Source organism: Crocuta crocuta, unplaced genomic scaffold (genome assembly GCF_008692635.1).
Source record: "Crocuta crocuta isolate KB4526 unplaced genomic scaffold, BGI_CrCroc_1.0 scaffold28, whole genome shotgun sequence".
NCBI lineage: Eukaryota > Metazoa > Chordata > Mammalia > Carnivora > Hyaenidae > Crocuta > Crocuta crocuta.
In genome coordinates, this window is record NW_027533256.1 from 5,908,207 (window position 1) to 5,921,147 (window position 12,941).

The 12,941-nt window shown below is 36.8% G+C and overlaps 1 protein-coding gene across 4 annotated transcripts in view; it reads left to right on the top strand.

The window, feature by feature from the left end:
* CCSER2 (coiled-coil serine rich protein 2) overlaps positions 1–12,941 on the top strand; it is a 123,397-nt gene that overhangs the window by 23,837 nt on the left and 86,619 nt on the right. For all 4 annotated transcript variants that reach the window (XM_077746391.1, XM_077746392.1, XM_077746396.1 and 1 more), the window contains one exon: positions 11,467–11,557. In XM_077746391.1, the coding sequence (XP_077602517.1) occupies positions 11,467–11,557 (91 nt within the window). The remainder of the gene's footprint in view (positions 1–11,466; positions 11,558–12,941) is intronic.

The following is a 12,941-nucleotide window of genomic DNA, read 5'->3' on the forward strand; positions in this document are numbered from 1 at the left end:
GGGTGAGGAATTTTTAATCTTTGGATTGCTGTATATTCACTCATAATATGAAAGTGCAGCTATCCTGAGATCCATTATTAAAGGCAAAAGGTATGGGATGGAATTTAGAAATGATGGTAGATTCAGCTCACAATGAGATGGCTCACTGGATACATACATGAGATACCAACTAAAAATACAACTCCTTGATTATTGTTATGTGTATAACTAAAATGAAAGTAATATAGAGTTCTGGAGCTGGTTCTGATGCTGAGCCAAGCTTAGATTTCAGTCAGTCTGAACTACAGCCAAATAATCCTAAAGCCACCTGCAATGGGAAAGATTATTCTAGGACAACAGACAGTATTGTTATGACCTCTGGTTACCAGGAAGATAGTCCAGTTGGAGGGAGGGCAAAACCAAGAAACTATAACCAAGGGGTTATAGTGCCAAGGAGTTGTCTCATATTGTGGATGCGTGTATCATCAGCTTCTTGAAGAACTTTTACTGAAATGGATTGTGAGAGTAACTAATTTAGGGTCAACATCTTTGGTTTTGAATGCTACAAACTGGAAGAGCATGTTTGGTTGACGTAGGATGCACAGCTCACTGTGTAACAGTCACAAATGGCTATATTCAGTGGGTTATTTTCAAGGGAACAGGTAGCCTGGTGGACTGAATAAAAGCTGCTGTAAAGTTTGTTTCTTGAGAAGAGAAAGTATCTTCTATAAACATGCAGTGGAAAGCCCCACATAAAGTGGCTCTAAACCCTACAGCAAGCCATGCTGGACTGGCTTTATGGTCACTGGGATAGTCATCTATGGAATATGCCCCTTAACCAGATCACGGTAATTGCTGTGATTAAGGAGGCCCCTTTTATCTTTTTAAATTTTTTATTTCTTTTTATTTGAGAGAGACAGAGTGTGTGTATCAAAAAGTGAGCCAGGAAGAAAGAGTGGGGGAAAAAGAATCTGTTTGTTTTTAAATATAATTTATTGTAAAGTTGGTTAACATACAATGTACACAGTGTGCTTTTGGCTTAGGGAATAGATTCCCTTGATTCATCGCTTACATACAACACCTAGTGCTCATCCCAACAAGTACCCTCCTCAATGCCTATCACCCATTTCCCCTCCCTCCCTACCCCCTCTCCTCTGTATTTAAGAGTCTCTTATGGTTTGCCCCTCTCTCTGTTTGAAACTTTTTTCCCCTTTCACTTCCCCCATGATCTTCTGTTAAGTTTTCAGATTCCACTTATGAGTGAAAACATATGATATCTCTTTCTCTGACTGACTTATTTCACTCAGCATACTACCCTCCAGTTCCATCTATGTTGTTGCAAATGGCATGATTTCATTCTTTCTCATTGCCCAAGTAGTATTCCATTGTATATATGTACCACTCTTCTTTATCTATTCATCAGTTGATGGACATTTGGACTCTTTCCATAATTTGGGTATTGTTGATAGTGCTGCTATAAACATTGGGGTGCATGTCACTCTATGAATCAGCACTCCTGTATCCCTTGGATAAATTCCTAATACTGCAGTTACTGGGTCAGTATAGAGCCCAACACGGACTCAATCCTACCCCCTGGGATCATGACCTGAGCCGAAATCAAGAGTCAGACGCTCAACCAGCTGAGCCACCTATGTGCCCAAGGACACCCCTTTTAAATGGGTACCCTGTGTAACCATGCTGTAAAACCAAGCAACTATTCAAAAAACTTTGTCATATTTGCTGTTTCAGTTTCCCTTATAGGCATTAAAGATGTTTAAAAAGAATAGAATCATTAACAAGACAGAAAGGGAAAGCCTAGGGACTTGTCCTTTCAGGGCTCGATGTTTATTAGAAATGGGATGAATATATCAACCATTAATAAGGTTGAAGCAGAGGTGTTAATGTAGGACTATTAAAGATTGAGTGTACCAATGGGAGCTAATGCTGGCTCCCCAACCTTACAGGGCCCCTGTAAGCACCGACAAGGTGCTTGAAACTTACAAACTGCGAGACCATGACCTGAGGTGAAGTCAACACTCAACTGACCAAGCCACCTACGCGCCCCTACTTATTTTAATTGACTTTTTTGTATACCATTTTGATTCTCTTCTAATTTTTTAAATGTGTGTATCTAAAAAAGGACTCAAGTAAATAAAATCACAAATGAAAGAGGAGAGATCACAACCAACACTGCAGAAATACAAACAATAGTAAGAGAATATTTTTTAAATATTTTTTAATGTTTTATTTTATTTCTGAGAGAGAGAGAGACAGTAAGAGGGAAGGGTCAGAGAGAGAGGGAGATACAGAATCTGAAGCAGGCTCCAGGCTCTGAGCTAGCCATCAGCACAGAGCCCTACACGGGGCTTGATCCCACGAACTGTGTGATCATGACCTGAGCCTAAGTTGGATGCTTAGCTGACTGAGCCACCCAAGTGCCCTAATAATAAGAGAATATTATGAGCAATTATATGCCAACAAATTGGGTAATCTGGAAGAAATGGACAAATTCCTAGAAACATATTAAACTACCAAAACCGAAACAGAATGAAATAGAAAATTTGAACAGACCCATAACCAGTAAAGAAATTGAAGCAGTAATTAAAAATCACCCAACAAAGAGTCCAGGGCTGATGGCTTCCCAGGGGAATTCTACCAAACATTCAAAGAGTTAATAATTAGTTTTTTGAAACTGTTCCAAAAAATAAAAATGTAAGGAAGACTTCCAAACTCACTCTACAAGGCCAGCATTACCTTGATTCCAAAATCAGACAAAGACCCCACTAAAAAGGAGAATTACAGACTAATTTAATTTCCCTGATGAACGTGGATACAAAAATGTGTGTATCTAAAATATCGTTTTGTTTACCTAGGGATTATAATGAAAATCCTAAGTTTATAACAATCTAGATAGAATTTATACAAATTTAGCCTCAGTAGTGTATAGAAACTCAGCTCCTATACAATTTTGTTCCCCTTTTCCTTTATGTTCCTGTCACAGGTTATATCTTAATACATTGTATACCCATTAACATGGATTTATAATTCTTGTTTTATATAGTGCCTGAATGACTCCCCTTACCATTTTCTTGGTAAGGCAGTTATACTAGTTACAAACTCATTTTTTGTTTTGTTTTGTTTTCTCCTTTTGTTTTATCTTATAATCTCTGAATTTCTCCTTCATTTTTGAAGGATAGTTCTCTTGGATAGAGAATTCTTGGTTGAGTATTCTTTCATCACTTTCAAAATGTTATCCAGTCGCTTCTGTCCCCCATGCTTTGTGGTGAGAACTTGGCTCTTAATCTTACTGTGGGTCTCTTGGCATACAATGCAAGGTGCTTTACAGATTTTCACGTTATCTTTGGGTTTTGACAAATTGAATGTAATGTGTCTTGGTATGCTATCTCCATTTATTTTTTTTTGTAATTCAGTTTGTTTCCTCAGTGTGTAAATTCTTGTCTTTTTTCAAATTTGAGAAGTTTTTGGCCATTATTTTTTCAAGTATGCTTTCTGCCTGTTTTTCATTCTTTTCCTTCTGAAGTTCCTGGAATGCCTGACTGTATTTTCAGAAGTCTCTCAATCTTTTTATTTTTATTAATTTTTTTCTTTCTTCTACTTAGCCTGAATAATTGCAATGGACAAAACTTCAGATTTGTTGGTTCTTTCTTCTCCCTGCTCAGATCTGATATTGAAACTCTCTAGTGATTTTTTTGTTTCTTTTCATGAGGGCTAAATGAAATAATTTATTTGAAATGATTACCACAATACCTGGCATCATGTAGGTATGTGAAAATATAAGTTTACAACTGTATAGTCTCTTAATTCTTAACAGTTGTCAGTTAATTCTTCTTTTTTCCTTAATTTTTAATTGTAAAAAATTACATAAAACTTACCATTTCAATTGTTTTAAAGTACAATTCAGTAGTAGTAATTACACTGATCCTGAAACAGATCTCTAGAACTTTTTTCATCTTGCATAATTGAAACTCTGTATCCATTGAACAATAAATGGGCTTTCCTTTTCCTTTTCCCCTCCAGTTCCTGGTAACCACCATTTTACTTACTGTGTCTGTGAGTTGTACTGTTTTAGTTACTTCATATATGTGGAACCATGCAGTATTTGTCATTTTGTGACTGGCCTATTTCACTTAGCATAGTGTCCTCAAGGTTCATCTGTGTTGTTGTATGTGACAAGCTTTCCTTTTTTTTTTTTTTTTTTAATTCTTTCTTCAGTATTTTATTTATTTCTAGGAGAGAGAGACAGCGTGAGCAGGGGAGGGTCAGAGAGAGAGGGAGACACAGAATCTGAAACAGGCTCCAGGCTCTGAGCTAGCTGAGAGCACAGAACCCGATGAGGGGCTCGAACCCACGAACCGCGAGATCGTGACCTAAGCGAAAGTCGGACGCCTAACCGACTAAACCACCCAGGCGCCCCTCCTTTTTTTTTTTTTTAAAGGAGAATAATATTCCATTATATTATGTATATACCACATTTATCCATTCATTTTTTGATGGACATTTGGATTCTTTCCATCTAATGACTGTTACGAATAATACTGCAGTCGATGTGGATGTATACGTATCTCTTTTGAGATCCTGCTTTTAATTATTGTGAATATATACCCAGAAGGTTTATTGAATTTTTCATTTAAGTTACACTTTAACTCCAGAATTTTTGCTTTTTGTCTCCTCACTGATGTTCTCTCCTTGATGTGCCTATGGTTTTCTTGAGTTCTTTGGTCATGTTGAAGACTTTTTTTTTCCTTAAGTCTTTGTCAATAGACAAAGTTCAATCAATGCTTGGGCTTCTTCAGGGATCATTTCTGTTAATTTTTTTCTGTGAATGGATGGTACTTTTTTTTTTGCATGACTCCAGGTGTTTGTTGAAAACTGGACATTTTGAAAATTTTAATGTGACAACACTGGAAATCATATTCTTCAACCTCTTTACTGTTTGTTTTGTTACTACTCCCTTCGTTTGCTTTTCAGGTAACTTTTCTAAACTATTTTTGTAAAGTCTCTCCTCTTGTCATGTTTGATATAAGAAGTTTGTGTTACCTTAATCTATTTACTTGGTGTTTTATGCAGATTTCCTTGAGTGCCAGAAAGAAAAAAAGGAAAGAAAGACAAAAGGAGAAGAGGAGAGTAAGAGAGAACAGAAGGAGGAAGGGAAGCAGGGAAAAAAAATTCAAAGAAGGAGAATAAAAAAAATCTCAAAGTCAAAGTTTTTTTAAAACCCTCTCCTTTTCTTTCATCTTTGGCTCTTTGTTGAGGTACTTCTTCAGTGCCTAACCTGACCATTTACAACTCTGCCATAACCTTCTTCACGTACTACTTTTTTCAAACCCAGAGATCAGCTGAAGTTGAAAGCTTTGGGTCCTCTTAGGAGGTCTTTACTGAGAATGTATCCTGCTCTGGGCTCTTTTGGAGCTTTCTAAATTCCCCTTTATACATGGCACCTTTGAATTGTCTAATTTCCCAAAGAAACACTCTCCCCAGTCTTCCTCTCAGTCTTTCAGTATTCAGTTATATGTATCAACAATAATATTTTGCTTCAGGGTGATTGTGGATTGTTTGCCTTACAAGAGTTTTGAGAAATGCCCATTGTTTTTCTACCCTGTGTGAATTCCAAGTTAAGCAAACAAAGACAAGCACTTTGTGTCAGACATTCAGGTAACCCCAGACAAGTTGGATCAGAGAAACACAATTATTTGTGAATAAGGTCTCCACTAAGCTCTTTGGAAACAGGGACCAATGTCCTAAACTGGGAACAAGATCTGCTGTCTTCAGATCTGTAGTCAAGCTGGGGAGGGACATATGGGAAAGGTCAGTCTCATCGATAACTAGAATGCAGAACCTTACAGCAACTCTGGGACATGGTTTAGAAGTTTTTTAAGAAGTTAAGAATGTACTTACTATGTCACCCAACAATCCTACTCTTGCCTTTTTACCCTAGAGAGAGGAAAATTTATATTCATACTAAAACCTGTACATGAGTGTTCATTTTAGTTTTATTTATAATAGCTAAAAACTGGAAAAACCCAAAATGTCCTTCAGTGAATAAATGGATACACAAACTAGTACATTCATGCAATGGATAACTACTCAGCAGTAAAAAGTAATGAATTATTGATATATTCATGACTTAGGTGAATCTTGAAGGCATTTTGTTGAGTAAAAGAAGCCCGTCTAAAAGGGTTACATACAGGGGCACCTGGGTGTCTCAGTTGGTTAAGCGTCTGACTTCAGCTCAGGTCATGATCTCCTAGTTCGTGGATTCGAGCCCTGCATTGGGCTCTGTGCTGACAGCTCAGAGCCTAGAGCTTGCTTCAGATACTGTGTCTCCCCATCTCTCTTCTCTGCTCTTCCCCCACTCATGCTCTGTCTCTCTCAAAAATAAATAAACTTTGAAACAGTTATATATGATATGATTCCATTTATATGACATTCTTGAAAGACAAATCTGTAGTGTTGGAGAACAGATCATTGTCAGGCGTTATGGGTAGGAGGAGGGTGTAACTATGATTGGGTAGGAGGAGGGTATAACTGTGATTGGAAGGGAGATTTTTTAGGTGAAGAGACTGGTCTGTGTACTGGTTGTATTGATGTTGATATGTTTTAAATTTCATAAACCGTACAGAATAAGAAAAATCAATTTTACTGTATGATAATTCCAGTAGATAGTAATGGTGCTATTCATTTGTCAAAAACTTGGAGGTTTTCTTTAATTTATTAGTGAAGGAGGAATTCATGGAAAGAACCGGCCTACCATCTCAAAGCTTGCTCTTTTTGGATGGAAAAGTATTCTCAGAGGCCAAGGAAATTCTGTGATGATTTTGCTATGTACTCAGTTTTAATTCCAGTGAGGCTTGTGGGAAGCCTCTGGAAGCCAGAGTATACAGATTTAGGTTTTTATTGTCATACTCCCAGCTAATAGTTGTAGTAGATGGTCTCCCAAGTAAAATAGGTGTATGTGGATGTTGGCTCTCAATAAGTACAGGCTTGCCAGTTCGAGGAGCCTGGCATAACAAACATGGGAACAAAAACTCCCACATTAACTAGTTTCCATGTTACATGGTTTTCTTTTTCTGTAGTAATGCAGTTCCTAACCTGTATTTTAGAAATGATATATTTCTAAGCTGGTGAAGAAAAATTGCAGTAGATCAAGTTTTTTTTTCTTCTCTTTGCTGAGATCCTTACTGAAAAGTCTTAATAATATATTTGATATAATTCTGAGAAACATAGACCTCTTATAAAGATGAATAGGGGAAAATTGTCTAAGTTAGCTGTTAGAACCCAGTCTTCAACTCTGTACTGTCTCTTTTGTCAGACTCCTTATTCAGCATCCTTCATTTGTAATGGTGTGACTCCTGCACCTCAAATCTCTTTGCCACTCCAGACTCATATAGTGTCATCTACTGAACATGTCTTCTCAGAGATGCAGCAAGCATGTCAAAATTACCAAGTTCTAAAATTACATATTAATTCTTCTATCTCCTGCCAGATTTGATTTTCCTTTTTTATACTTTATTTCAGTGAATAGAAGTTATCCATTTGTTCCTTAAACCAGAAACCAAGCAGTTATTCATGACTCCTTCCTTACTTCTCAGTGAGCTTTGGTTCATAGATCCTAACTCCTCAGTATATTTCATAACTGCTTATTCATTCTTGCTAATAACACTGATTAATGTCATGCCACCATTGAATGTCACACTGATTCTGCAATAGCCATAAAACTGTTTTTTTCCTTTTTATTTATTTATTTATTTATTTTTAATTTACATCCACGTTAGTTAGCATGTAGTGCAACAATAATTTCAGAGCAGATTCCTTTTTTTTTTTTTTTAACATATAGTTTATTGTCAAGTTGGTTTCCATATAACAGCCAGTGCTCATCCCCACAAGTGCCCTCCTCTATGCCCATCTCCCCTCTCCCCCACCCACACCCCCATCAGTCCTCAGTTTGTTCTCAGCATTCAAGAGTCTCTCATGGTTTGCCTCTCTCCCCCTCCCGCACTATTTCCCCCTTCTTCTCCCCCGCAGTCCTCCCTTAAGTTCCTCCTAATCCCCCTATACATGCAAAGATATGGTATTTGTCCTTCTCTGCCTGACTTATTTCACTCAGCGTAACACCCTCAAGGCCCATCCATGTTGCTACACATGGCCAGATTTCATTCTTTCTCATTGCCATATAGTATTCCATCGTATAGATAAACCACATCTTCTTAATCCATTCATCCGTTGATGGACACTTAGGCTCGGAGCAGATTCCTTAATACCCCTTACTCATTTAGCCCACCCCCTCTCCCACAACCCCAACAGCAACCATCTGTTTGTTCTCTGTATTTAAGAGTCTTATATTTTGTCCCTGTCCCTGTTTTTATATTATTTTTGCTTCCTTTCCCTTCTGTTCATCTGTTTTCTATCTTAAATTTCTCATATTGAGTATAGTTATATGATATTTATCTTTCTCTGACTAATTTCACTTAGGATAATGCCTTCCAGTTCCATTCATGTGGTTGCAAATGGCAGGGTTTCATTCTTTTGATTACTGAGTAATATTCCATTGTGTATGTGTTTGTGTGCGTGTGCGCACGCGTGTGTGTGTATATCTCACGTCTTCTTTATCCATTCATTTGTCAACGGACATTTGGGCTCTTTCCATATTTTGGCTATTGTCAATAGAACTGCTATAAACAGTGGAGTGCATGGGCCCTTTCTAAACAGCACACCTGTATCCCTTGGATAGATACCTAGCAGTGCGGTTGCTGGGTCATAAGGTAGTTCTATTTTGGATTTTTTGAGGAACCTTCACACTGTGTTCCAGAGTGGTGGCACCAGTTTGCATTCTCACCAACAGTGCAAAAGATGTCCTCTTTCTCTGCATCCTTGCCAACATTGGTTGTTGCCTGAATTGTTAATGTTAGCCATTCTGACAGGTGTGAGGTGGTATCTCATTGTGATTTTGATATGTATTTCCCTGATGATGAGTGATGTTGAGCATTTTTTCATGTGTTGGTTGGCCATCTGGATGTCTTCTTTGGAAAAGTGTCTATTCATGTCTTTTACCCATTTCTTCACTGGATTATTTGTTTTTTGGGTGTTGAGTTTGATAAGTTCATTATAGATTTTGAATACTGATATGTCATTTGCAAATATCTTCTCCCATTCTGTCAGTTGCCTTTTAGTTTTGGTGATTGTTTCCTTTGCAGTGCAGAAACTTTTTATTTTGATGATGTCCCAATAGTTCATTTTTGCTTTTGTTTCCCTTGCCTCCAGAGACATGTCGAGTAAGAAGTTGCTGTTGGCCAAGGTCAAAGAGGTTTTTGCCTCCTTTCTCCTCTAGGATTTTGATGGCTTCCTGTCTTACGTTTACGTCTTTCATCCATTTTGAGTTTATTTTTGTGTGTGGTGTAAGAAAGTGGTGCAGGTTCATTCTTCACGTTGCTGTCCAGTTTTCCCAACACCATTTGCTGAAAAGACTGTCTTTATTCTTTTGGATATTCTTTCCTGCTTTGTCAAACATTAATGGCCATATGCTTGTGGGCCCATTTCTGGGTTTTCTGTTCTGTTGCATGACCGTATCATACTTTGTGTTTAGCTATTTTTCCATTCTTGGACATTTCTACTTTTTTTGCCATTCTGAATAATGCTGCAATAGCCATACTTACACATGTATTTTCTGCATTTGTCTATTTCTGGGTGATAAATTTTTAGAAAGGAAAAATTTGCCTTTTTAAAAAGAGTTTTAGCTAGGGACACCTGGGTGACCCAGTCAGTTAAGCATCTGACTTTGGCTCAGGTTATGATCTCATACTTCATTGATTCGAGGCCCTACATTGGTCTCTCTGCTGTCAGCACAGAGCCCACTTTGGATCCTCTCTCTCCCCCTCTCTCTGCCCTTCCCCCTTTCACACACTTTCTCTCAAAATAAATAAACATTTTTTAAAAAAGATTTTAGCTAAATTTTGACAAATTGCTTCCAGAAAGCTTATGAATCTAATCCCATCTGGAGTATTAATGAGTACTAGATACTTTTCAATTGTGGTAAATCACCATTGGTGTTAGCATTCTTTCCTACATTATATTTATTGGCTGTTTATTTTATATTTTGTGATTTGACTATTATGGCCTTTGCCAGTTTCTTTCCATGTCCAACTTTTTTTGTTTTTTTGGTTTTTTTTGTTTGTTTGGTTTATTTTGTTTTTGTTTTTTGGCTTTTAGAAGACCTAAATAGTAAGGACAGTGGTTAATTCATAAAGGTTCTGTGAAATATCTCTTTTTCTGTCAAGGTTAAATAATTATCCAGAGGTGGGTTTGTTTGTTTGTTTGCTTCTGCCTTTTCAGGTAGAAGTAGAAGTAACAATTATTCCATTTGCTTTCAGTCCTCAGTGTATCCTGAAAGAAAGGCCAACCACACAAAATTGGACAGATTTGGATGGAATACTTGACATATAAGGAATAAATGCTAATTTTATTCATATCATCTGTAATAAAATATACATCCTCCTTCTATAAGAGCTTTTGAAGTCCATAATATCTGTTATTTAAAATTTTATGGATTTTTAATTTTTTTATTTATTTATACTAACAAAGTCTTACAGTATTGAATCAATTCTTGGATTGGAAGGATCCGCTAATGGGCTACAGGTCAAACTGAGTTTCTAACTTTAAATTTTGTCCATTTCTTTAATTAAACTTCAGAACAAGAGTCTTTGAAAGGAAAACCTTACTTTTCTGAAGATAGGTGATAGGTAGCTAGCAAGGTTATGCATGGAACCCAGGAGTGGCTTCTTAATTACCAATTTGACTAGTTCAGTCCTGTTTATTTTTTATAGAAAAAGAACACATTAAAGCAAACTGAGGAGATAGTAGTGGTGCCAGAGGTAGTAGTAGGTGGGTTTGGCACAAGAAAGGAAATGGAATGATCATATTGTTATAGGCCTTCATTATTTTACATCAGAGCTCCAAGTCCTAGGTATAATAAAACACAACCTTGCACACCAAATATGAGTAAAGTTTGGAAGATTCTTTATCATCTTTGGTTATTCATGTAATCGGGGAACTTGGTAAAAGCATGGACTCAGGAAATAGACTTTCTGTGTTTGTATCCTATTTTGGCTTTGTGCATTAATTTCTTGCAATTGTACTAGTCACTAAATCATAGGGTTATTTTGAAGATTAAATAAATGAATTAATATTTGTAAAGTACTTAGAACAGTATCTTGCAGATAGTGAGCATTGTGTAAATTTTAAAAAATAAATTAAAAAATTATTGGTGGGAGGAAGAGTAAGAGAAGGATATTACAAATAGCTTAACAAGTAAACCAATTAAATCTTTTTTATTAAGTTTTATTTAAAAAATGTGTTTTTAGAATATAAACATTGAGTAAATTCAGACTATCATTGAGTGGTGTTTCCAAAACTAATGAAGACGTACATTTTTTGAGCTAGTTTTAGCATTTTTTAAATTGTTTTTACTCACAGGATATTCTGAATAATCTTGAATCATGTGACCTTGAGGATGATGACCTTATGCTTGATGTGGATCTGCCTGAGGATGCACCTCTTGAAAATGGTAAGTAGGAACAATATTGAACTTCTGAGAGGCATATATAGTTGAGCTTCTTTAATATTTGTTATTTACGGACTTTAATATTTCTTATTTATGGACTTTCTTTCAGACTGAGAATCAGTCTTAAGTGGTGTTAAATAAATTCATTTGCAAATTTATTTTATTCTTTGAAACCTGACTTTGTAGGTCTTAGATATAATTCTGTATGATCCAATAAAATTGTGTGTCTATACCATAAGGTAAGTGGTAGATAGGATTTGTCCTTTTTTTCCTTGTGTACATATCCATCTTTTTTTCCCTTTAGTTTCATTTTAATTCTAAGAAGAAACACATTTAGAGAAACATATCATTTGCCTTGTGAAATAGCAGTAAAACTCATTAAGTTGATAAATATTTTTACAAGATCGATTCTGAAAATTTTAAAAAGATTAATTGTGGGCAGATGGTGACCTTCCAGATGAATCATTCCACATTTTTTTACTCCCAAATCCACACTCTTCCTCTCAGGATCCCAACTGCTAGAGTAGGGATTTAGATAATCCATATGCAAGAGAGGCCTGGGTACTCTTGCTCCCACTGACTTGATATTCGTAGCACTTTCTATCTAAAGGACTGATCTAGAATCAGAGATGAGCTTCAGAAAACCCCTGGGGCAAGGGTTGAAATGTAAATACTGCCGGAAAGAGAAATGGCTCCAGAAGATCGGTGGATTCCGTTAGTCAACATTTACCTAGTTTCTCAGGCCTCCCAGAGGCCACAGATGGACCAAAGATGTTGGTGAAGTCCTTTTTATACATGATGCTAGAAAAATACAGGGATATGGTGCTATTGAGGGCAGTAGGAGCTCACAGTTGTCACAATGTTCAGAAATCTTTTTTTCTGTGTTCCCAGGATGCTGTGTAACAATCTCAGAATCTTCAAATGTTATCAAAATAAACATTTATTTTCCTTATTCATGGATTAGCTGGGACAGCTCAGGCTGTGGGATTCGGGTCAGGTCTACTTGTTTCTTCAAGACCAGGATTACCTGGAGCAGGTTGCTCTCATGGCAGATGGCAGAAGGACAACAGGCTGAGCAGAAATGTGCATATATCATCTCTTAGGGTCGAGACTTAAAACCATTGAAAATTATGGGGGGGAAATGAGACGATGATCCAGGAGATTTCATGTGATGTTTTAAAGGCTTGTGTGGAGTGAGGGTTGTACTTCCTTGGAATAATCACATCCTAGATAATGCATTTTCTGACAGAATTTTAACAGCTTTTCTTTGGAAACTTTAGATCTTCTCTGAGCTAAAGGAATTGGTCTTAGAGCCTGCTTCATCTTTAGAGGACAACAAAGTTCTCTTCATAATAGGTAAATTTAGAATGAGGGAAATTTAAAGTCT